The sequence below is a fragment of the Parasteatoda tepidariorum genome, chromosome 11, assembly GCF_982258835.1.
Source record: "Parasteatoda tepidariorum strain Cologne lab strain chromosome 11, Ptep-v5.0, whole genome shotgun sequence".
NCBI classification, from domain to species: domain Eukaryota; kingdom Metazoa; phylum Arthropoda; class Arachnida; order Araneae; family Theridiidae; genus Parasteatoda; species Parasteatoda tepidariorum.
Window position 1 is genome coordinate 84,916,380 of NC_141765.1, and position 27,800 is coordinate 84,944,179.

Sequence of the window (27,800 nt, forward strand, 5' to 3'; positions counted from 1 at the left end):
TTAAGACAAAGACTTCTTTTTACATATGATAACTTTCTATATACGTAATTAAACGAGAAAAAAAAACAATTTTAAAAACAAAATACTTCTTAAAAACGCATTGCATATAAAATATATTAAATGTTTAGAAAACTGAAATAATTTCATTTCTTTTACCCTTCCCTGGAAAGAGTAATAAAATGCATCCTCCCACTGATAAAAATTGGTTTCAAAGAATCCCTTGACTTTCAAGAATTTCCTTTCCACCCACCTTGGAATTTCCACCCACCATATAATTCTGGTGGCCAAACCCCCCACAAAGACAGTTATTTGACTCCTCAAAAACAGCCACCTCATGTTATTCTATGGGAAAAAGTACTTTTGCTTCTTTAATTTTCATTTTTATGGCCCTTTGCTCCTTTGACCTCTTTTTAAAATGTCAGATATCCACAAAGCCATATCTTATTTGGATATCTCGTCATAAATTGTCTCAAACAAGCAATTATCTAGATTTTCTGAGAAAACATATGTTTTAGGCTTTTAAGGGATCTAAACAGGGGAAGAATCTTCTTGACATTTTTCTCTGGTCATTTTGTGATGAGACTTTTAACGCTCTCTGTTGAATTTTCTTTTTTAGCTCATTTAATTACGTAATTTAAGCTATTGATTTTAAATTAAAGCATAATTTTTTTTTATTTTGTTTAATTGTTTTAAATTATTTGGTTGATTTTTGTTTTGATTTTTTACATCAGTTTGATTAATTAGTTGCAACAGTACTTTTTAACCTAAATCGTGTCATCCATCAATAATTCAAATTCTTAATGAAGCTTCTCGTTGAACAACAATAGAACGTATAATAAATTTCGAAAGAGGTAAGCAAATGTTTTCATTTCATAAAATTATTTAATGCTTTAACAATTATGTAATGTTAGAATTGTTTTATATAGTTGTTCGCATAGTAAATGTTTTTATTATGTTCGTATATCAAATTCATTTATATAGTGGATTAGGTCATGATTTTACTGTTTATTGTGTATGGATTTTGTTATCAATTTATGTTAGGAATTTTTTTATTTTTTTAATTGTAAAATAATATTTCGAATTCTTTTTGCCTTTAACAAGTTTATTTTGATTCAGAAATAAAAAATTAACCTTTAATTTTTTTTTAAAAATCTCAGTCAATAAAAAATAATAAATAAAGTACGTTGAAATAAAAAATTTGATTTTGTATTTTCGATCATTCCTTTGACTTTTAGGAGATACATTTTAATATTGGTTCTTTAAGATCATCTTTGTCTTTATTTTATTGAAATTAATTTCACATCTTTTTCTTTTATTACACAAAAGTTATGTATATTGTAGTTTAATATACTTAAAATAAATAAATAAAAATGACCGAAGAACTGCTAATTCCAAACAATAACATGATGGAGAAGGCATTATATCAGCTCGGAAAGGTGTTTTTTTCCCCCTTTTCTACTTTTTTAAATTTACCATTTTATTTTTTTCTTATATGATAACCATTATATATGACTGATTATGTAGAGCAGAATTCAAACACCAAATCCGTTACACATTTTTTCTCTCTTTTTCCCTCTCTCATGTCAAATAAATCATTTGAAAAAACCTTCATAGAACAACTATAATTTGCATAAATAATGATAATTTTTTACAAAAAAAGTAACTACCATTTACATTTTTAGCAATAAAAATGCAACAAAAAAATTATTCTTAAAAAAAGCTTCGTTAAAAATTTCTATAATATTTTATTATTTTCAGTAATAAAAACTTTAAACAAAGCATATATTTCTAAGAATGAGGCAATTTATTTCCGTAGCATTGGTGAGAAAAAAATTTCAGCGTAATTTTTGTAGTTTTTTTTTATCGTGATTTTATAGGATGGTCAAATTGTGTTAATAACTTTGTGCTAAGTAACATAGTGAAAGCTTTTTTCATGAATAATTTTTTTTAAATTTAAAGTATTAATTTTTTTAAATTTTAATGCTGAAATTATAAATACAGTAGAGAACCATTTATCCGGTATCCAAATAACCGGGAAACCAGAAAACCGGGAAAAATTTTGCTCGATTTTCCCGCCATTTTAAACTAGAACGAAAAAAGCGGAAATTGGACTCATCCTTGAAGTTGAAGGGAAGGGGAAATTTTTTTTCCCCGTTTGCCCAGAGAAACGTCATTTCCTCCGTGACCTTGAAGGCAGGGAAGGGAGGAATGTTTTATTTTTTCCTTTAGGCCGTCAATCAAACTCAGGGGTGTGGCATGCTGATTTCGTTTTCTGCTTGATTTACGAGGGGGGTGGGGAAAATGCATTGCATGCATATCAGTGAACAGAAAAAGAAAAGAGAAAAATATATTTATTTGACATCGACTAATAAAAATAAAATATTTTTCTTTTGAATAAATTCTCATTCTTTGGAAGTGCGGTATAAATTGCAAGTTGTTCTTGGTGTGGAATCACATCTGCTGTAATTAAAAATCTTGTTTTTATCAACAAAAAAAATAAAATAAAAGGAGAATTGTTTATTAATTTAAACATAGGATTATTTTATGAAGCAGATTACAGTTTTGTTTTTCTGATTCCACTACGTTTGATTTTTTTTCTTTTCGCGATAAATTTCGCACTCAAGAAATAAATTCTTTTTATTCATAAATTTTATCATTAGGTTTTTATTATTATTATTTTTTTTGAATTCCGTTGATCTTGCGTTGTTCCGGGTTTTAATATTAATGCTAGTGCCTTTTTTAACTATCGTTTCGGTTCGATAATTTTCAAGTGTTTTTATATAGATTAATAAGTTTTCCTTTTATTTTATCGTTTCTCCCCGTATAATTAAGTATGAAATATATTGCGTTATTTAATTATTGGTTTTGTTTATATTATTTAATTTAGGAATTGTAATTATTTTTAAAAAATAAATATGAGAATTTTGTATTTTTTAAACTTGATTTTCTTGTCTAAACTTGCAAATTTTTTTATTCTTTTAAATGTTATATTTCTACCATTTTTTTTTTTCTTTTTAAAGTTAGGAGTACCTTTCTTTTTTCTCTTACTTTATGCATTACACTTTTTCCTTGTACTTCGGGTTCGATAAAACATAGATTAACGACACTTTTTGGTCAATCCAGAAAACCGGGAAATTCAGATATCCGGGATAGCGATGGTCCCGAGCATCCCGGATAATTGGTTCTCTACTGTACTGCTGATAGAGGATAAAAAATTGATCCGATCAATACTGTTGTAATTTAACATTTCTTAAAAATGTGAATATTTCTCTTTATCTATTGAATATTTAAATATTTTTATTTTCCGTTTCCAATTTCGATTTAAATCCTGATAAATAAAACTGGAACAAGATGAGAAAAACCCTACACATAAAACTGCTTAAATTTTATTTTTCCACATTTTTTTTAAAAATTTTATTGTTTTCTTTAAAAATCCGAAAGCAAATAATATTCATTGTTAAGACAAATCATTAAAAAAAAAATTTTTACGTAGGAATAAAGTCGTATGACGTTTTTCTCTGGTATGATATTTGCTTTGGAATTTCAAATAAATAAATAAATAAATAGTCCTGTGTCAGGATTGTTTGTCATATATAATTGCATGATGACGTGAATATTCTGATCAGATACACGTCATTCTAATCAGAAGTTTCAATTGGCAAAATATTCAAAAATGAATCTTTTTTAAAATATAGCTATATTTTTAGGACTGGATAGGAAATATAGCTATATTTTTGGGACACACTAAAGTAACGTAATTTTATTTTTCCCTCGATGTTAAAGATACAACTGCCGAATACTTTTTTAATTGTGACTTTTTAAAAGAATAGCATATGTGATACATAAAACCCTAAAATTTTATCCAATTTCTATAACGCGTGTTGAAAATTTTAGATTTGAAACCAATAAGTGATTTCATTTTTTATAACAATATATTAAACGGATTCAAGAAGTTTTATAAACTTGAAACTTCATGACTTGCGTTATAATTACCTTCTTGACTAACGATACTTTATTAAAGACTTTTTTATGATTATTTATTTAATTTTAAGTTTGAAGCTTTCATTGCAAGTGATATATGCGTCAGTTATAAAAGTTTAAAATCAATATAACAATTCAGATACTTACTGAAATTGTCTGAAAAATTAAGTCAAAAAATAATTATAAGTAATAACTTTATAAATTAAATCAGCTCCAAATGTTATTCTTTTTTAATTATTATTTTATCTCATACGTCATATGGTAATCATATTATATATCGACAGAGATATACTTTCATCAAAGTCTTGGTTTTAAAATAAATCCATTTTTTGATGTTATAAAACCTTCGAAATACAATTTTCAGTATGTATCTGACTTGTTAAGTCCATTATACTTGGCTTTCTGTATACCGTATAATAATAATCTGAATCAAAATATTTTTGTTTTATTTGATGGACTATATCCTTAATAGCTTCGTTTAAATTTTTTTTCCTTGATAGACAATATCAATAGAACTCTTTTGGTGTTAAGATTGTTGTTTTTATCATCAATTAACATAAATAACGCACATCGCATGTTGTTTTTGTCACCAGTTTTCAAATTCATCATATCCAATTTTATAAGTTCTATAACTAATTTGTTTTTCATTTAGTTTACGTAAAATAAAACTATAATATTTAGTCTAATTAAAGTCTAATTAATATCTAGTTAGTCTATTTAATATCTAGTTAGTCTTTAGTCTAATTAATATCTATTCTAATTAAAAAGTTAATTTCCCTTCTAACTAAAAGTTAATTTCAGTAAAATTTTTAGAGTTTTAAAATTTATGTAAAAAAGACAAGTTATTTTCTAAAAAATAATTTCGGTAAGCTAAAAATATGCAAAAAGGAAGAAGTATGCATCAAAGATCATGCATCAGTATGATAGAAGTATGCATCAAAGAAAAAAAATTGATAATTTCTTTTAAGATTTCGACTGAAAGAGAAAAAAGAAGTCCCTGGGCAAACTAAAAATTAGGAGCCATCGTCGATTTTATAGCTAATACATTTAGTGTAAATTTCTGTTTTAATAATTAGTTTTCTGGATCGCTCGAAATGAAAATCCTCGCCTTAAGTTCCGATTGTTCATGCGATTTCCTGACAATTTTGAGGAATCTTAATTAAGAGAATATAAATTGTAACAATAGTTCATTTCGAAGAAGCAAACAAAAATTCATAGCCGACATTTACACCCAATTCTTAAAAAAAAGTTTAAAACATTGTTCAGTTATATTATCGCATCGCATTTTTTACTAAAAGTGATAAAAACAAAGATAACAGAATTTTTACATTCTAATTGGTCAGTTAAATGTTAAAATTTACGGAATATATACAGAAGCGGCTAAAACGCACCAAACACAAATTATTATTTCGTTCAAGAATAAACGTTATTAAAGAGCTCTTTCGCGTAATATCTCGCACGCCCTTTTAATTTGTGATTCTGTGCAGTGCACTTCAAATAATCTCGATTCGCGTTATTTATGTAAGTGAACGAGCGAGAGGCTAAAGCTTTCCATTTTACACCAAAATCGAACAATGTATTGAGCAAATAAATAAATAATATAAGCAAATAAATAAACAAAGCTCTTAGATCAAACTCGGATTTTCGCAAGACTCAACTTGAATGGTTCGAGAGCCTAACTTTGAGTATGCGAAATAATTAGAGTAGTGTAAAAGTAGTCAAGAAATTGTCCCCACAAAAACGTTTTGAATAAACATTTTTCTTTCAACGTATGCAGATTTCTTAAAATAATGGGGATAGGATAGCCGCAATCTGGAAAAAAAAATGGTCCCAACAATTTAGTCAGAGCCTTCTCATGTTTGCGATTTGTAATTTTCAATTATTAACAGTGCGATTCTAAGGTTGCTCGATAATCTTTTAATTTATTCCTCTTTTTGTGCGTCAGACATAGTTTAATGCATTTTTTGTCAGTATACATGGCGTAGTAATTTGATTTTTGTCTGGCTTTATTTACTTTCTATATTTAGTCAGGTATTATAGAAATGCATTTTCCTCACATTTTAATTTTCAAACTTCGTAGTTTACTTTAATTTTTTGTTAGTTATTTTTTAAAATATTATTTTCTTCGGATTTTTTTCTCTATAATAATTTTTATTCTTCAGTCCTTGTTATTTTTCAAATATTTTTAAGCTAAATGGGACTTTTTGTTTTTGTTTTGTTTATTTTTGTTTACTCATTAATACAATAATAAGTCTTCATAAAAACTATGTAATAAATTTTGAAAGTACCACAAATCTTTCAGATTTATTATTTTATTAATTGTAAATATTTTTTTCGATTTCATTTTTATCGGATTTTAGCTTTTGCGTTGCTTATGTTTATGATATTTTTCTTAATTGTCTTCTCTATATTTTGTTATAATAACTTAAATTCTTTAAATATATTTCATTTAATTTATACTTGAAGTTTTTTTAAATATTTTTAAAGTATATAACATATAATTTCCCAATATCATTAGGTTTTTCAAAAGATCTATCCAGCTATCCATTTTTGTTTTGAAGAATTTTTTGAAGAACAGAATTTTTTCCATCTATCAAAAATATTTTAATATACTATTTAACAATACCTCCAACAACTTGTACGGTAGAGAGGTCATTTAGCACTCTGAGGCGAGTCAAAACATGGCTAAGAAGTACCATGACTCAAGAACGTTTAAGTAGTTTATGTTTATTGAATGTTCACAAGGATAGAATAAAGGATGTATATTTAGTTAAATTAGCAATTGATAAGTTTTCAAAAAGCAAAAGAAATGTTCAATTTGCATTTTCAGAAAAAGTTCTGCAATAGAATATATTCTGCAATAGTTGATTAAATTCCATTTCTTTCTGCAATATATTTGTAAATAATGATAACATACTCTTTGTGATAAAAAAAAAGCTAGAAATAAAAATTTTTATTTTATAATTTTTTGTAAAGTTATTTGCTTTTAATCGTAGTAGCATAACATATGATGTAGAACCGAAGAACGTTTCATGCAAGTTTTGAAATTTCGAAATTTGTACTATGCTGTTAAATTGAAATATTATTTTAACTAATCAAGCGGTATTTAATGTTTATATTTATTTTATTTCTAGGTCATTGATAAATGTTGTGAATTTTGGTCTTGATTCTCTGTGAAACACTCGTTTTATACCCCCGATTAAAGATTATATCACTAATAATGTTGTTAAATTATAACTCTTTGATAAGTTTTTACATTATCCATTTAGTGTATTTAAAAAGTTACAACCAATGTGTTATTGTAATTAATAATGAAACATATGCGTATTTGATTAATCATGTATAATTAAAAGTGAAATTAATTAATTATTCAGCGAATTAAATTAAAAATATTTAAATAGATAAAATTTCCTTTCATTAATTTTTTAATTCATCAAGCTATTTGTCGTTTTCTTTCATGAGCCCCCCCCTAAATTCAAACATATGGGCGCCCCTGTGCAGCAAAAATATTCAATGCTTTAAAAATTAGAAGATATTAAAAATGTATTATAATTAAAGAAATGATTTTTTTCATGTCTCTTTACGTTTTTGTTTTTTAATTTTTAGAAATCTCACCCTGTTTTTGAGAAAGGGTGAGAAATTCTCACCCATATTTTCTCTGCAATGAAAACACTGATTGATGTGATTGGTGCATACCTGAAAATAATAAAAAAATTCAAAGAAATCATGAAGAAAAAAAAAAGAGTACCCAAAAAACTTAAAAAAGCTTTCAAATGCCCTGAAAGAGAAAAAATGTCTGAAAATGCAAAAGTAATCGAACTCTGAGTATTAGTTATAATTATAACTATTTAAACCAATAATAATAATTTTCTAAAATAACATGCATAACAGTAAATATTATGTCAAATGACATTCTAAAATTGTCCTCAAAATTTTAAGCAAATAACTTAACATTAACAGACCTTAAAAGAGTCAAAGTTTCCTTACTTACACATTTTTTTCTAAAATATATATTACACAATAAATATAAAGTTTAAATTCTTATTGTTATTTATTAGTTTGAATTTCTAAAATAAAAAATTGAAGAATAATAGGCAATAAAAATTTTTATTAACTGTAACCACTTACATATAAAACTGCCAAAAGAACAATGGCAATTCAGTGCCTTACCCACTGTCCTATTTATGTGACAGCTATTAATGTAACTAAAGAAGCAACTCATTTCTAAAATTATTTAGGTTATGACCATTAATTAATAGTTTTTTAGTGTATACAGGATTAGCACAAATGAATGACTAGATTTTAAATATGTCATTGAAACCTAAGTACAGTACAGAAAGAGGCACCACTTTGGGTTTATATTAGATTAGATTTAGAGGATGGGCAGGGCACATCGACCAGAGGTCTATTGTACCCAATCCCTAAATCATGATTAGCAAGAAAGCCTTAATGTTGAAATAAAGTTCAGCAGACACCTTACAGGAACATCTTGCAGTTCCCAGGTCTTAATGCAGTGTTGCCAAGCACGTAGATATAACTTTTACATGGAAATTCAAAATTGACAAATTGAAGTGAAGTTAAATATAAAATTGGAGACTAATACTTATGCTCTCTATATATATTTTAAATATACTTTAGTTGCATTTAAATATTTAAAACTTAGGAGTGTGTTAATAAATTTAAAACTAAATTTGATTCTCCACCTTATAGGGCAGTAAATTTAGACCTTTTCGTCGGAAAAAATTCCTATGGTTTTGTTTTTTTTTTCTTAGAAAGCTCTGTTATATTATTATAAATGATACTCAAAAACTCCCCTACTTTCTTCTGTACGCCCCTTGTTTCAGTGGGAGAATTAAATTACAGGCTGGTGAGGCATATTTTCTAACATATGTTTTTCCATTGAATTGAATAAAATCGATCCCAGGAGGCGAACGGAATAATAGTTTAGAAGTTATAAGGATTTTGGGCATAAAAAGTACAAATTTGTACTTGTACCTATTTACGTATCTGATATTGCTATTTAAAGAAGTAAGACATTGCTTCCTATGCATTCTTTTACGAAAAATTAATTCCTATATATGCTTTTACGGAAATGAGACTATACATGAGTTAATAGAACAAGTAGTTCAAAAGGTGCAAGAGTTTTTATGAATAAATAGTACTTCTTTTAACACGACTTACCCGTACAATAAAAATTTATATCCAAGAACTATCTGAACCCATAATGTAAATTTTACGATGTTATTTACCATGCTAAATTATATGAGACCAATCCCAAGACGATCAGACTAATGGTTTAAAAGTTTCAAGCGTTTTATGTACAAAAAGCATATTTTTATACTTGTACTTATTTACATATCTTACATTGATATACAGACAAGTGAGGTACTGTTTCCGATATATTTTTTTGCTCAATCAAATAAGATCAAAACCAAATTTAAAAAGGTATATACAGTGAAACCTCCTGTTATGGACACTCCTGCAAAACGGACGCCTCTCAATACGGACATATTTTTAATTCCCTGGGAATCTTCTATGAATAAACCAATACGTACATTCTCCCCAAAGCTGACACTCCCGTAACCGGACACGGACAGTCATTTTGATCCTGAAACCTTGTTTTTTATTTCTACAAACCGGACACTACTTTTCCTAAATAAATTGCAAGCTAAAAAAATGCAACTTTACACCATTTTTAAAGCATGTAAATAAAACTTTTTGCCTTATCCATAACTAAAAATATTGTTAAGTTATTTCACCACCGAAAAATCAATCTTTCTCCTGTCACCTTGCCTTATCTTTGTAAAGAAAGGAGAGAAAATGGTACTGCACTCCTGAAATAATTCTGACATCGGCATCTTTTGATCTTTTCATCTGGACCACACAGGTTATGAGACCCCTCAAGTTGAAATGACTTCTCTCAATGCTTCTTCCCCATTGAAAATTTCTTTAATTTTCTTATCAATTTGAAGACTGTATTTAACACAACTTGGGTAAAAAAAAGAGAACAGAAGTATAATTTTTGAGGTGTTTATATAAATGAAACATTTATTCAGACACTTGATAGCTGATCAATTGTGAATAATCATCTCCATAGGTCCTCACGACTTACTGGTATGCATTACTTTTTTTTCTGTGAATCATGGGAGGTTTATTTTCCAAGAAGGTATTAACCATGTTCCCTATCAAATGATAAGTAGGTGTAAGGGGATGTGAACCTAATAATTGAAACGGACTGAGGACAGTACGCTCCTATTTGGTATCATATGTCTAACTTGAGTATCTATGCTAATAGGAAAATTATATTTATTTATCTGTAGCTACATCCAGAATTATGTATTTATATCAAACTTCTTTATATATTCTTTTTTATCATTCTTATTGTTTAAATATTCTTGTAGATATTTACAGTATCCTTTTAGATATTATTTAATTATTTCTACATCTTTGAGAATATTCTAAAAACAATTAACGGTGTTAAATTTCGTAATTAGGGTACCCTTCCCGTAAACGGACAACTCTCATAAACGGACAAAGCTTTTGGTCCCATGAATGTCCGCTTAACGGAGGTTTCACTGTATTTCAAAAGTTGAAATGATTTTTTTATACATACAAAATGTATTACCTTTGAGTGGCACTTATTATGAAAAAAATCTTGTAACTTCAAAACTATTTATATCAATTCGAATTATATCTCATTCAATTCTGTAAAAAAATTTGATCGGGAAATGTACCTTACGTGTTCAGGTAGTCCTCAAATAGCAAAGTAAAAGGTGTGAACCATGACAAATATAGCTCTTTTTATGCATAAAACGGCTAGCAACTTTTAAACTTTTCGTCTTATTAACTCGTGTATAGTCTCATTCAATCCAGCTTAAAATAACATAAAGAAAACAATGCCTCACATATTTAGTTAGCAATAACAGATGGATAATTAGGTACACTTACGATTTTGTTCAGGAAACTCTTACAGTTTCTAATCTATTAGTCCCACCCATTGTCTTGAAATTAGGACCAATCAAATTAGCGTGAAAAAATATCTCAGTAAAAATGCTTCACTTGTTTGTTTAAAATGCATAAATGAAAAATGGTGCTAAGGGTAATCAAACTCTTAGACTTCTGGAAATTAAAAAGGTCATCGACAAATGTCCCATTCAATGCAGGACAGGGGAAATTTAATATGGCACTCGGAGAATAAATGATATGAATGTTAGAGTCAATCTTCTATTTAATCAATAACAAATAACTCGCATTTAAAAGTAACTTTAGTTTTAATAAAACGAAGAGGCTTTTATTGGTTTTCTATTATTGAATTAAATTGACAATAGAAGCCAGTTTATGTTTTAATCACCCCTTGGTTACTTTCTTGAAAGATTTCACTGCCAAAAATTTTACCTTTGTAAGTCTTTTGACACAAATTCAGCATATACTTTATTTAATGCATTATTCGCCCCCTGCCCCCTTCCAAAAAAAGAAAAGAATTTACTCTTATTTTGTGCCAATTCAATGACTATTTCTTTTTAACAATAATTTGCCTCCCTACCTGCAGATATTATTGGAATCAATCCATTTCTAACAATACTAAATTCTCTGAGCATTTTCTGTTAAATCATGGAAAAGTTTCCGTCCCAATTTATTTACAATTTCTTTAATTTTAATAAATACTTTCGACTTTATAAAAATTTTCAAACACAATTCCAGATAAGATGAAATGTGGATTAATTAAGGGAATGTAAAATATGATTGATATTTTTACATATGTGCCAAGAAACTGAAGTAGGAATAGAATTTGAGATAAAAACAATTGTTCTATATATCACCTATATTTCTAACTCACTTGATTACTTTACAATAAGGTAAGGTATATTGATTTTAAAGCTATATGAATAATAATAAAAGAGTATTATTTAAAATAAGTATAAAAGTAAATAAAAACTTTGTCTAATAGTTCACTTTTAATGAAAATTTCTATAAAAAATGCTTTTTTAATTTTGTTAGCAGTTATAATTACTAAATTATAGTTATGCGAGATATAGAAACAAATGTGGAGTATTAAATTATTGCATTAAGAAAACAATGAGCGTTAAATGTAAAATATTGTAAAAATAAAATTTTTATGATGTTATTTCAAACCCCATCTATTGAAGTACTTTTGTCCATCATAGGATTTACCTTTTTCAGATAGATACGTGTCCCACGAGCCCGAGTAACATTAGCTATTTTTTTCCTTTTATTTTGCCTGATTTCTCTATTATTTTAACACTGGACTTTCTTTTTAACTCCTTTTAATTGCTTGTTCTTCTATGAGTACGTAATAAAAGTTGCGTTTAGAACAGTGCAGACACTTTCATCTTTAATGATATTCTTTACATTTAGGCAAGCATTATTTTTGTAATATCAGTGTATGAAAATTTTAAAGAGGATGAATATATTGTGGGCTTCAGATCAGCATACTTCTCTCTTCTTTATAATTAAGGAATTAATTAGTCCCAAAAATGTAATTTTCAGAAAAAGTAATACTGATGAATAATTGTTTCAAAGTTTGAAAAATTGGAATTTTCAAAAAAAAAACTTTCGTTTTAATTATAAGTTTTTACTATGAATTAAAAATTTATATTTTATAAAAGATGTTTATTTTGAACACTGTCTTTCAATTTCTTTTATCTGTTTTTTTCATCTTTTCATCTATTTTTCTTAATATGACCATCTTATTAGAAATACGAAAAAAATAATCGCTTGCGACTAATTAAATCTTTCCGTAACAATCAATCTTCAAATCAAAATCCGACATTCAAGTTCAAATTTAAAAGATTAAAATGTAGGGCTGCATTTATATGAGAAAAAACACTTTAATTTTAAACTTTATCCCATTGTTAATTTCATTGCAATCCAATTTCAATGACCATAACACTGACTTTAAAATAACTTATTTCATTTAGTAACTTTCTTTTTAATTTTTTAAATAGTTCATATTTTTTGCATAAAAGTATTTAAATTGGAGTAGATTTGAAGTTGTCAATCTGCAACTTTGTTTCATTTTCTTAATCATATGTTTAAGAGTTACTGCTTTTGTAAAATTTAAGAAACTTTTTTTTATTAATAGTTATTTTGTAATAAATGCTACAATGCAACGATTATAAAAACCAAAAAGAGAACTAATTTAAGAAATAAATTGGCATTTGAAATCCAATCGAATTTTAGCCTTTACATGCATTGGCGATCGCAACACTGGGGAGAGACCGGTTTCATGCTTTTGGCTCTTCTCCCCTCCCTCTCCTCCTCTTTTCAGTTGTATAGGAATATACTACAATATTTCTCCTTTTCTTAATACTTTTCCTGTTTATTTAATAAAAATATTTTTTAAAATTTCCATGATGCTTTTCTTTAGAACTATGTTTATTGTTGTTTTCAGTTCCGTATAGTTTTCCAACATAAAAGATTTTAATCTATATGAAAATCAAGAGAGAAATTAACGTACTTCCTTCCTTTATGACTCTCCACAAGTTAATGGGGAAAGCATGTGAAGTGTTGCCATAGGTAGAGAGTTCTGCTCTACACCACCTGCAGCCCATTTCGATCGCCAATTACATTAGCCCTTAATAAGTTATAAACTAAGTTCAAATAATTAAAATTCTTTGAGGGTGTTTTTAAAATTATTAAAAAAATTCCATTTAAAAGAAAGAAATGAGTCATTTTCACAACTAAGTGTCATGATTTAAATGCAGGTAAGGAAATAATTAATAAAAATTGAATAAAATGTTAATAGTCATGGGGCAGTCATGATTCAGCTCATTAGCTTATCTCTGACCGTATGTGTTGCGCCATTGCTCATGGGCAATCTTGCCATAGAGTTTGAAAATAGATGCCCTGAATGATGTGGGAGAAATTCCCAAGGCTAGTTCAGGGCCCCAAAAAATTGCAATGGAGCCAGCTCATGCTGCTTCATCAGCTAGCTCATTTCCAAGAATACCCATATGTCCAGGTACCCAATACCTTGTTATGAGTAGAAAAATCACAGAGGACAAGAGAAGCACTCTCACACTAGTAAAGAGGTGAATTTACACCTTGATAGTGATAGGAGAGCAGCCTAACTGTCGGAACAGATGTGGATAGGCATATTTTGATATCCCCTGTCTAAGCATATCTTACAGCACAAGATAATGGCATGGACCTCAGTCTGAAAAACAGTGGCATAACTTCCTAAGGAAAAGTGAAGTTTGGTACCATCATTGGAGCAATAAGTCACCAGTTTGGGTTTTAAAATGTTTGTTAGTTTGACATGATAAGGACTGCATCTAATGATGTTATCTAGTGAGATATATGGGACATAAAAGTTTCTTGTTTTTCCTTCAAAGAGTGTGGTAAATAAAATTTTCTTCTTATGATGTGACTCACACGTCTTTAAATATTTTTCTTTTTTTATTAAAAGAAACGGAACAAAATATTAAAAAAAAATTTTTTTTCAAAGTAGAAATAGTAAAATACATTTTTTATGATTGAATATAAAAGAAATTACTCTCTGTTATTAAATCTTCAAATCAAAAGATTTAACTACTTAAAAACTTCATTGTAACACTTGAAAATATAATTACTATTTATTACATAAATAATAAATAAATAAGTAATATAAATAAATAATTGATTATTATTAATAATTGAAGTTTCTTCTGACATCAAAATAGGTTATGATATTTTTCAATCTAGCTGACTTCAACAATGATACTTTTTTTTATTTATTCCTCACTTAACACATAAATAGAAGCATATTAGCAAACAGAATTCGAGTTTATAAGCTGACTGAATTCTTCAATTACAATCAAGAAGTATACGAAACTTCTAATTTTGAATAGAAAAACTAGCTTTTAGTACGACTAGCATGTTTTCCCTAAGTACTATTTGCACAGAGTAATGAAAAGACTTTATTTTTATTTAATAAAATTTTGTTTTTATTTAAAATAATAATAAATTCTAAAATATTAACTTTACATATTAATTTTATTGCTATACTAAACAAATTAATTATGCAAAAATAAAGATTTATTTCACATATGTATGTTTATAAGTAAAAATTATTTTTAGTTTGATACATATATAAACATAATATGCTCCTAAAATTAAAATAATTTTAAAAATAAAAAACTGAATACAATTTCAATTTTAATAATTCCATTTTTAACTTAAAAAATAGTAAAAATTAGCTAAATAGTTAAAATTTCTACTTATTATAAGTTTAGAAATTGATATTTTTCTTCAATTGATTAGAACAGATTTTTTCCAAAATTGAAAATTTTTAAAAACAAAAAAATTTCAGTAAAGCTTTACACCTAAATTTTTTATATTGCAAAGAAAACTAGAATAGAAATTTTCTTCCTTTAAAATTGAAAATAAGATGCTACAATCTTAGCATAGACATACGCTGTCTATGCGAAGTTATAATGTATCATATGTACTGAATTATAAACATATAAAAATGTTTAATTAAACATTAACTTATGTAAAACAGATTTTTATAATTTTTTATAGCAAAATTTAAATTAAAAGTATATAATAAAATATATAATTTAATAAATCTGAAATAAAAAACAAACTATATAAATGTAAATAAGTGTTTAGTAGTTGATTTACAAGTTTATAATGCCTTAAAAGATAAAGTGCGAAAAATATGGTCCCATGTCACCGCTGGGGGTTGAGCCCCCAACCCAGGTTTGTAGACACGAATTTAGTTAACTCTAAATTTCTTTCATTTTCTGAAGAAAAAAAAATAAATCTTTATAAAGTATTTTAAGAAAAAACATACTGTTGGCAGAATACATCTTAGAACAATCAGCTCAAATAGTATTGACTTATTATTTAAATGAAGAAATTAAAGAGTCCAAGTCTTTGATTGCCATGTTAAGAATAGGAAAATTCCACGAAAACTAGGGCTACACCATCTACTAACACCACGAGTGGAGTGTAGTAATGGCGCATTGCTCTTTGGAACTATTTTGGTGTGTGTGATTTGTCTTGTATAATATGTCGCTGATTAAAACTATTACACATATTATAAAAAATTATAACAAATTTAAAGGATAATAGACAAAGTTTTCTTTCCAGTCATAAATTTTGTCAAACATCTAATCTATAATCAAATTTGTTCCAGATACTTTTCACGCTGTTTAGAAACCACCAATGTCAAAAACACTGCAAGAATGCATCTGTACAGCATTAAGAACCAATGACAATGTGAAAGTGCAAAATACGTGGGACAAACTTGATTACAGACAAGATTTTCGGTGCTTCCGCAATAGCTGGGAATCTAGTGTAGAGCAATTTGATGGTCACCTTTTAAAAGAAAACTAATAGCCCTCAGACAATGGTGTAATTTGAGGATTTAAAAAAATTTATGTAATTTTCTTTAATTCTGCATACTATATATTATAATTTGTTTAATGGTTTCAAACAATATAAATTCAAAAATTAAAATATGGTTATACATTTTTCCTAATCCTGTATATTTATTAATTTATAAAATACTTAAATTTCTTGATTCAAAATTCATAAATAAATTATGTACATAAAAACTTGTAACAGAAAGGATACAAAAAGAGATCACTTGAATTTCCACATTTATTCTTAACAGTAAAATCACTGATAGATCTATTAATATTAGACAAATTAACTTGATGCAGGAGTTTAAAGAGATCATATATTGGAACATTCCACAGAGGAACAATAAAGCAGTTGGTTTTAGAACAAATGGTGCATTTAATACCTAAAGGGGAAAATGTATGATATTTATGATAGGGTTAATGCTTACACAGAACAAATAACACACAAGATAAATATCATTTTACAATTTTGTACAAATCAACTAATACAACCCTTGAAAATTTGAAACTTAAGTCCTAAATACCATTTCTCCAGGAAATATTTTTATAAGAACTTCAGTCTAACTTTTAGAAAACCATATTGCATGTAGTTGTTGCAAAATTTATCAAATAAGAAACTAAATATTGGAACTGAAATTGTGGTGAACAGAGGACTACCAAAAGTTTTTATGCTAAAATTGATAAGGAAAGAAAATGGGTACTTGTTAAGATATCATAGGCCTTATAATTGATTAAATGTATAACCTGCCACTTTTGGACATTTCTTCACAGAAAATATTTTGCCGTTGGCAATTAATAGCAAGTGAACTTTTCATCCATGCTCTAAAATTGAACCAATTTGCTTACTATTCCAACATCAAGTAGCCGGCCTTATCAGCCACTTTCTTTCTAACAGTACTGCACAATGCAGCCTTAATGTGAAAGTTGTCAATAATCAAAGAATTAGTAAAGCTGCTCAGGGTTTGGCAGCTGTCAAGTGATTAAAGTTCATAGCCTATCCTGTGGAACACAAAGGGCAGCCAAGAGAGTCAGAACTAGAAGAGGTGATTCTGGAGATAGTTATGTCCAATTAACAATTCTGAAATTTGCAGAGAAAATATGCCAGGGAATTGTAATGGAATTACAAATAAGTATGGACCATATTTTTCCAGCAGTTTGGTTTCCTATAATTTTGTACCAATGAAATAATAAAACATTTGATCCAACGAGCTATATTAAGCAGGGTTCATATTTGCATGTGATGTCATATTTTTTTATGTAAATTTGAAATAATGGGACACAACTTTGGCAAAACTTCAAGCCCATGAGATCCATAAAATTTTAGAGGAAAATTCTGAAATGATGAACTTCGGGTGAGAATTCAAGAAAAGACAGTATTGGGTTGTTTGGAAGGTAATTTAGTTTCATTTCCCAACAGAGAATTTAATTATACTTGTTTCACAGCCAACTTCACACTTAAGCCGCAAAATCATTATATATTTTAACAGCTGATATAGCAAGGCTTGCTTATGAAAAAGTTTGATTGTTTTTGGTTAGTGCCCTTTCATATATAGAAAATGAAAAGTTTCATTGTCAGCATATTTTACTTTTTTACTATTGAAAAGGTAAAAACAGTTAAAGCAAGAAAAAAAAATAACCAATGTGTATGAAGAAGATGTATTGACACAAAACCAGTACCACAACTGGTTTGCAAAATTTTGATGTTAAAGATGCTGGAAGGACAGCTGCTGAAGATGCAATAAAAGCATTAATTAATGCAAACGACTCCTGAGATGGCTGAGAGATTAAATTTTTTAGACTCGACCGCTTATGATCATTTAAATCGCCTAGGTTTAAATCTCAAAGCTTTATATATGGTTTTTTTTTTTTTTGTTTCTACGGAAAGAAGTTTGTGCCGTCATGTTGATGTTTGTGATTTGCTTTTCTAACGTCAAGAAAATTATCAATTTTTGAAGTGCATTATCACTGGGGATCAGAAATGGGTTATCTGCAACAATGTTCTGATCTCTTCTTCTGGTTTATTTATGATAAAACATTTACTTCAAATGAGATCAAAAATCACCTAGATCAGTTTTTTGCCCACAAAGAACAAAACTTTTATGAGCATGAAATCATGTTATAGCCAGAAAAATGCAAAAGGTATTGGACCAGAATGGATAATATATAATTCAATAAAATATTTATTTAATATAAGAAAATCGTTATCAAAATTTCAAATGAAATTACTTTCCAAACAATCCCATATGGCGTTACCTAGAAGAGCAGTAACCGATTCTGATTTCTAATAAATGCAAAATTAAATGAGTGTGATCTATTTACTTCTGATTTATTTCTCTTCCTTTAGTTAGAAAAAAAACTGAATTTAGTGGATAACCTTCAGTAGGGGTGGCATAGTATATTTTTTCATTGATAACTTTTTGATCTATATTTGAAATTTAACTTTTGGAAAATTCCAGGTGTGACGGGTAACTTATTTGCCTAATTTTATATAATTAATACAAAGATATTTTTACAAATGTCAAAATCAAAGTAGTTTATACACTTGTCAGTTAAAAAATATTGCAAAATATTTTCTTTAGGTGAAAAATATTTTTATTAATAAAATAAAAATATGCTATGACAGCCATGACAAAAAATTGACATGAATTTAGAATAACTGAGCAATATGACTAATATCAAATAAATGTTGCATAATTTCAGAAATTGTAGTTGTTGAGTAATTGTTGAGTCAGAAATTGTAGTTGAACAAAAAAATCAAAAAAACTTAATTTTAAGACATGAAATAATAAAATTTGAAGAAAATAACTTTTCCAAAAAATATTTATCCGCATGATAGGCATGACATGAATGAAATTTTGAACTGTATTTGGCAATTTTTTTTTACTATAAATGAAAATATCAGTCCATGAAATTTCTTATTTTCATAAGTATCACCATTGAAATATCTTTTTCTTGGGGTTGAAACACCTATTCTCCATAGCTGTTTTTTATTTCATTATTATGCATCTTCCAGATCTAGAATTGATCATTAAGTTTTTTCTTTGGACTCAAATAAGATATTGATCCCAAAAGCAGATTTTAAATACCTTTTAGATACAAAAGAGATACTTTAATTTTGCATCTTTGTTTTTCCAGCTTCATTTAGTAAAATAGAGTAATTTCTTAAGATTAGAACTGAGAGACTGACTTGATTTACAATCATTTGTAAAGAAACTGATAACTCTTTTTTGTTTTTTCATCAATACAATTAATATGGACTTTATTGCTAGGAACTAGAACTAATTTGGGTGCATGTAAAAAATTAACTTTTAATTCTGCCTAAAGCTAGATTATTTCTAAATGCTTTATAGGGACTACAGATCACTAACTTTTTTTCTTTTTTTTAGATGGGTCCCGCAGTCGACTGATTATAAAGACGTGGTTCCCAGTAGAATACCGAAGTCAAGCATCATTGGCAGCGGTCAGTGTGTGTGTGGGTGAGCACTTTGATCAGCCTGTGTAGGGACCGAGGGTGTGCGGTATTGGTCCTCATGAAATTGTTCTACTGTAAAGTGCTCTACTTCGTGCGCACGTCGTTCGGTTACCAAAGCAGGGGAGCCATCCCCTCTGCAGAGGACCAAAATTGCGATGGCATGTCTTCGGGTTATCCTCAAGGATGTTTCCCTGACTGTCACCAATAGCCCATAATGCAGCTCTGGTGTGACGTTAATAAAGTACCTACGTACCTTGTTTTAGATGGTATTTTCCATGATTTGTTCTGACTTTCACTAGCAAGCACTTTTCCGTTCTTTATTTTATGTTATGAAATTTTTCTTGTGTAAAAGTTTCCTTCATTTAATATTTTTGTTTGTACTTTTTATTCTAACTACTTTCTTCTAGCTGAGTGCATATCGCTTTTTGTCTTTCAACTAGTCTCACAAAGAACCGATCGTAAAAACATGGTTCCCAGTAGAACACCAAAGTAAAGCATCACTGGATGCAGTCAGTAAGCGGGTGGGTGACCACTTTGATCCGCCTGCGTATGGACCAAGGGTGAGCGATATTGGTCCTCATTAAACTATTTTACCAAAAAGTGCTCAACTTTCTACAGGTTGCCTCTGTCTGAATTAGTGAGGAAGTAATTGGAAGGTGTGAAGAGGTAGACATAGCAATAAAGTGTGGCTAAAACAATGCTGTATCTATAACAAGCTTCAAAATAGGACAAATGAAGAAGTTAATTGAGTCTCAGGTCTACCTGGCAGCTACAGGCTTAAGCAAGAGTGTTATCACAAAAATAGAAAAAGTTATGTTAACATAATATTATGACGATTCAGGATTTCTTGATAATTGAATATTATTAAAAGACGTAAAAGATTATCCTCCTAAACACTTGCACTCAAAAAAATTACAAAATTCAGTAAATAAAAATTAATTCAGTCATTCAAGAAAGGAGAAAATTTAAAAATAAGTAAGAACTTTCAGCTATGTAACAAAACTTCAAAAATATTTTTTTTTTTAAATCTAATCTTTTTAGAGAACATTTCCCTATCAACTATTTAGATAACTCACTTATCATGAATAAACCAGTACTGAGATCTATAATAAATTACTCATACATACTGTACCTAAAGTTATTAAGTAAAATGTATTGAATTTTAGTAAAATTCAAAGTGGTTCGTGTGTGATTATTTTTAAGGCTTTAATATAGATTGATTTTAATATACATAAAATAAAACCTTTATGCTTACCTTTATAGCTGGCATTTAAATTGTGCAAATGAAACATGAAAGGATTGAAATATTTGACAACTTCAATTGCTCTCTGTTGAGGCATATAGTGTATACTTCTTGATGTACAAAGACTGATCCTACAAATTAACAAAATTTATTTCAATAAAGAAAGGCAGTAGTCACCTTCAAGGGTGATAGTGGCCATAAGAAAAAATATCTAGCTAGAAAAAGGGGAAAGGAGAGAGACATATATAGTAATTGATTATGGTTAATTTCTGCTTTTAAAAATTATAATTTTAAGAAATACCTATATTATATATATAATATACAGGGTGACCCGTAAATGTTACGACAAACTTCTAAGGAAAGGAAAGTTACATCATATATATATATATTTTTAATCTTATTTCATGAAAATGTTATAATTACAATGTTTAAATGAATAAAAATCATCAAGATTATAAGCCATAGTATTTAAAGAAATGAAATAGATTAATGAAATAGATAGGAATAGATTCAAGAAATGAAGTAGATTAAAGAAATTATTCATAATATTAATTCTCAACACAGATTTGGACCGTTCTTAAATAACAAAAAATAAGAAATAAATTTAGATTTAGGAAAATGATATAAAATCTTCTTAAAATATTACTTTTTGATTATCTGTGTGAATATAGAATTTGAATGTCATAAATATGTTTCAAATTAATTATAAATATAATTTAAATAAACTCTTATAATAAAAAGAAATTTAACTAATTTTATTTAAAACACGAATAGTGTGATAAAAAGTTTCTCTTAAATGTGCATGTATCTATATTAACTTTGAGCATGACAGATGGTTTTCTGAAATCCAAGAAGTTCAGATTACTATCTGTATTTTCATCTGTGTATTTTTATATGTGTATGTTGTATGTTCCTTATTAAATATATTTGCTTACATTTGTGGCTTGTGCTTACATTTGTGGCATGACAGATGGTTTTCTGAAATCCAAGAAGTTCAGATTACTATCTGTATTTTCATCTGTGTATTTTTATATGTGTATGTTGTATGTTCCTTATTAAATATATTTGATTACATTTGTGGCTATGACCTGCTAAAATTATTACATAGTTTTATCGTGCAGTCTTATCTCAATGGGTATCATGTTTACCCATTGAGATAAGACTGCACAGGTCATACGCAACAGTTTTGTGGTGCCCAACATAGCAGTTATTTATAAGGATAATGAACATGGAATTACTGCAATTAGAATTCTTCTAAAAAGTTAGCGCACTACCTTGAAAATTTGTGCAAATAAATTGCACCATGTACTAAATAAGGAGATACAAGATATGACTACTTGACATTCTGGTCTCATTTTTCACAAATTATTGTAGATGAAACGTTATCTGATGATGATAAATTTTACAACGCAATACAACTTGGAACTATAAAAATAGACCTCTCCTCCCTTTATGATTAAATCAAAGAAAAACTTAGAGCTCTTAATAGCTAGAGTAGAACACAAGAAAAATATGGCGACTTTTTGAACTCTTTCATTGAATCTTGTTAACCAGAAGACCTATTTATTGCTTACGAACAAAGCAAGAGCATTAGAGACCCACAAAGATGCAAACGAAATTTGAGGCACTAAATGTATTTTCTAAAACACTAAGTTGTTAGTCAAGAGATGAATATCCTGGTTAAAATTTGATTTTCATCTCATAATAATTATTGAAAAAAAACTTATGTGCCTGAAAAAATAAATGTTTCTGGAAATATAACTGCTTCCAGCTTGGTAAGTAGCAGTTATTCAGAAAAGTCAAGAAATTTCTTTTTGGGATAAGCAGCAGCCCACTAAAGAATGTTTTAGTGCAAGAAACATGAGTATAGAAAATAAAACTTTCAATTAGAAAAGGGGCATGCTTCTCTTATTTTGTTTGGGGAGCACTTCTAGATTTTTGAAGTAAAAAATTTAATCATGAAATGTAACAAAAATCATTACAATTTATGTGTCATAATAATTTTGACGAATGCGATAAAAAACAAAATGAAGTTATTGAATCTAATACTTTAGCTAATAATTATAAAAATGTAAAAAAATTGATGCCAGTAACAGTTAAAATAAAATATAAAAGTAATGAGGTAATAACTGGATGTTTGATAGAGTCAACTTCTTTGCATTCCTATGTCAGTAATAGTATTACGAAAAAATTATATTCAAAAGTGAAACAAATAATAAAAATGAGATGCAGATTATTTGGAGGGGAGGTGTAGAAAAAGAAACAAAAATGCATGTTTATGATTTGCCAATACATGTGATTTAGATGAGAAGTACTAATTTCAGATAGAGGTATTTTCTGAAGAAATTATTATAGCTCAGTAAAAAAATAAATACTTCATTAATTTGAGAATTAAGATAGAGGAAAAATTTTTATCTGATAATAAATTTTTTGGTAATGAGATCAGATTGCTATTAGAAGCAAATATGGTTTGTCCCTTGTTAACTTATAAAACAGTAGAATTTAAACATAATTTATATTTGTTTGAAAGTTAAAATAATTTTGATCTTGAGCTATTCTAAATGTATGTGAAATTTTCTTAATTTGAACTAGAATTTTATATATAGCTTATAGGATTTAGTCCTATTCCTTTGCTCCATTCCTACATCTGCTGAGAAACACTACATTTCAGTAAGGTATTAATTTTAATTTTTCCTTTTAATACCCTGTCCCCATTTACGTAGACTTGCATTGCAGGAGAAAAAACTTTTTTAGCACAACTGAGAACAATCTAAGATATATCAAACCTGCAACATTATATAATATTATTTTCAAGTTTTGTTAGGAACAGTCTTAGAGGTTCTATGTGTGATCCCTTAGCCACATGACACACATTGAGCTAGTAATCCTTTTCTGCCCTAATGTGTAATAAGGTCAAGAGATCAGAATCAAGTCCATCAATAGTTACCACCTATAACGCAACATAAAAAAAGCATTCATCCCCTTTTTTTCCAACAGTCAACTGTCATTGGAGCCACTTTTCAGGATATAAACTCTTGGGTTGATGCCACAGTTGCAGAAAACTATTGAACTTCAATGGATTTGATTAAGATACGTTAACATGTGCTTGGACGGAAATGGATTATATGAGCAATGTGGTGTCGCGTGACTAAGGGGCCACATATAAAACATATGGATGGTGTTTTCAATAGAAATGTAAACAATTTATTTAACACCCCAGGAAGACACTGGTTACTTAACACCCCAGGAAGTACACGTACCCCCACTGAAAATGTAGGGGAGACAGGGGAACGGGTCTTGGAGGTTCAGGTATTTTCTCTATATTTCGGGCCCAACTCTTACTGAAGGTTAGAAGGAAAATGAAAAGACCTTCTCCAGGTATTCTTTGGTATTCCATAAATTCAATGGATGGTGTTTTCAATAGAAATGTAAACAATAACAATCTCGAGCTCGGGACCTACTCTAGTTCCGGTTAAAAAGTTTGCAGCGGCTTACTACACGTTATTCTGATAGGCGATGTTTTCAAACGGATAATTTTGTTTTCAATAAAAGAAATAAACTAGATAATTTCTGAGCTCAAATCTGCCGTATTTCATAAGTATGTAATTCTGGGGAGTTAAGAGTGAAAATTTGTTTCAGTTATTTTGTTATTTATTATTAAAAAAGGTGACATGGTTGCTAGATTCGCTTTTTTGGCAGTCTTGATTTGGCCTCTTTCCATTTGTTTATTACTGTTTGTTCGTGTTGCAAGCTGTGCACCATCTTACATTAGTGTTAACACTTTTAGTATTGTAAACAGTATTGTTAGCATTGTAAACATAAGTAATAAGTAATCAAATGCATTGTTTGCAAGAATCTCAAAGCACAATGATGCCAAATGGCTTTAAAATACAACTGAAACAGTAACCCGGAAATTTAGGCAGTCTCGAGCTTGCAGCGCTCCCTAGTGTAGAAAGCACCATCCATAGGACTTTCGCTAACATATAATTCTGATGCAGACAACATATAATAACTTATAAATTTTTCTTGATTTATAGGACAATGAAATTGTATACTTCTTTATGAATCATCCTGTGTAATTTTAAAACCTCATATTCCTAGATACATAAAATATTAGTTTTGTTCTTAAATCTCACAGTTAGCTAAATAAGTCTTATTTTTTTTTACTTTATCTGAAACTGTAACTTTTTAGCATTTTTCGTTTGCTGTACAGAGACCAGAGTTGGCAAGGTTTAAGACAGAATGGATTAATTCATGGTTTAAACCGTCCTGTCGAAAACCTCTTAGCATAAAACTGTCCAAAACCTTTTTATTAAGATTGTCACAATTTTAAAAAAAATATCATGAAAAATAAAAGGTTAATTTTTGAACAAGAAACAAAGTGAAGACAGGTTTTTGTTTTATTAAAAAAGTTTATTATTATTTTTAATATTGCACTATTATCTTTAATATTGTATTATTTATCCTTTTGCAAAAACATAATTTATCAGTATTGAAAGCCGGGGTTGGGGTTTTGGACGTCTTAAACTGGTTTTGGAAAGGACACATGGGCTTTACTGTCTTAAAGTGTCCAAAACCTTGAACATTTTCAAAAGGTAAAAATTTTATATGGGTAACCATTGTACACATAATTACATATATTAATAAATATTTGATACTTTTACTTTAAATTATTAAAGGAAAATAATATAATGTAATATAATAGGAAAAGATTAATATTTTTTGAAGCTGCAAAATTCACCTTATAACAAAAGTGAATGCCTTATCCTTTAAATATGCTTTTAATACTGATAAATTATGTTTTTGAATAAGGATTAATAATGAAATATTAAAAATAATAATAAACTTTTTTAATAAAACATAATCTTGTATTCTTTTTGTTTCTTGTTCAAAAATTAACCTTTTATTTTTCCCATTATTTTTTGTAAAACTATGACATAATGTGAACAAAAAGGTCTTGGAGAATTTGAACAAAAGGGTTTTGGACAGTTTAAGACAGGACGGTTTAAACGGTGGAATAATCAATTCTGTCCTAAACCTTGCCAACTCTGCTAAAAGCATATTTATTCATATTTAAAGAATAGGGTATTCAATTTTGTTGTTCAATGAATTGTGGAGCTTCAAAACTTACATTTTCCTATTGTATTATTTTCTTTTAATAAATTAAAGCAAATTGTATAAAAAATATCAAATATTTATTAATATATGTAATTATGTGTACAATGGTTACACATTTCAGAATTTTTACCTTTGACCTAAGTTCACGGTTTTGGACATGTTTAGACAGTTTAAGACGGTAAAACCCACATGTCCTGTCCAAAACCAATTTAGGACGTCTAAAACCCCAACCCTGAAGGGACATGTGAGAACTTCAGATTTATCAGGTTCTGAAATTTCTTTTCAAGTAACAACTAAGTGTATTTTAAGTCTAATAGCATAAAGTAAACAGTCCTAAGTCTAATAGCATAAAGTAAACAGAAAATATTTTAGTTTTATGATCTTAATATTATAATTGCATGATTATTGAGTCACTTGATTCATAGAAATATGATTTAACTTTTTGTAGAGATGACAAAGTATTGAAAAACTGTCGAAAAGTTGTCTAAGGAATTGAGTGTTTTGATCTTGTGTGTTTTATATAACTTATATCATTTGGCTTCTTAATTATATTGCTATCATTGTTTGTTGAATTCACATACTGGAGATTGCAATTCATTTAGAGGGAAAAGTTTTTTTTTTTCATTTTTAAGAAAAATTAAAATGTAACTTTGTTTAGGAAAGTTCTGGCTTTTTTTTTATTTATAACTAAGTGATTTCCTTGATGCTCCCGATGAGTTAAAAAAAAATATATATGTTGCATGAGAAGAGGAAAAAGTCAAAGCAATTTTTTCCCTTAGAATTGACATAATATTGTTTGTCTCATTCCTGGAAGGATTTGATGTGCTAGAAGACTTTCTCGCTAATAATCCTCATTTTTGTATATGGAATTAGTTTTCACTCAATATGCAATGATTCTTGGAATTTTAAAATTATTTGTTGCTCTAAATTTGTTCTTCTTAATCTGAATTATTCATTTTTTTAAATTTTATTATTATGGGATATTAATACTTTTTTCATTTCCATTCAATTTACAATTTAATAATATTGTTAATTGGCAAAATTTAATCTTAATATTTGCTTTTATTCTCGATTCTTTGAATTAAGAATCTTAGATCATAATTTGTATTGACAAAATTTGTGGTGAAGTAGACATCACAATTTACAATTAATTCACGTGATTTACAACTCATAATTTTCCAGGTTTTTCTAATCATCTTTCTGCTATTCATGATCCTGATTTACAGACTACACATTGAAATTTAATTGATTGCATCGTGATCTCTACCACAGTTGAAAAATCAAACATTGTTATTTATAGCATGCGGCCAGTTCAGTATTCTCTCAATAATTAAACATCCACTAGTAGTGCCATTTTTTTAACATTTTCTATTAATACAATTTCACTCACCCTAAGCATCTAATTACAAGGATCTCCCTGCTGTTTCTGAATTAGTAACCCAAAATATTCATTTCCAAATCTTGAAGCTTCCCTTTTAATTGACACAAAATCTTATTCTTATCTGAAATTTTTGTGATTCAAGCGTGTCTATAGAGGACACTTGAAAATTATTTTTATCCGATTAAAATAACATAGGTCATAAGAAGGACAAATTCTCCATATCTTCCGATTAAT

General features: G+C 28.3%; 1 protein-coding gene and 1 long non-coding RNA gene across 3 annotated transcripts in view; one reads left to right on the plus strand and one right to left on the minus strand.

The window, feature by feature from the left end:
- The window catches only part of LOC107446426 (uncharacterized), a 58,013-nt gene that overhangs the window by 17,588 nt on the left and 12,625 nt on the right, over window positions 1–27,800 (minus strand). For both annotated transcript variants that reach the window (XR_011638141.2, XM_016061065.4), the window contains exons 2-3: window positions 21,080–21,198; window positions 16,564–16,735 (exon numbers count right to left, since the gene is read on the minus strand). Coding sequence is in view for 1 of the 2 variants with exons in the window: in XM_016061065.4 (XP_015916551.1) it covers window positions 16,564–16,735; window positions 21,080–21,198 (291 nt within the window). In the remaining variant the exon portion in view is untranslated. The remainder of the gene's footprint in view (window positions 1–16,563; window positions 16,736–21,079; window positions 21,199–27,800) is intronic.
- Window positions 38–21,291, plus strand: LOC147801866 (uncharacterized). The gene is made up of 2 exons (XR_015430235.1): window positions 38–851; window positions 19,739–21,291. It is a non-coding gene; the product is annotated as an uncharacterized LOC147801866 (long non-coding RNA).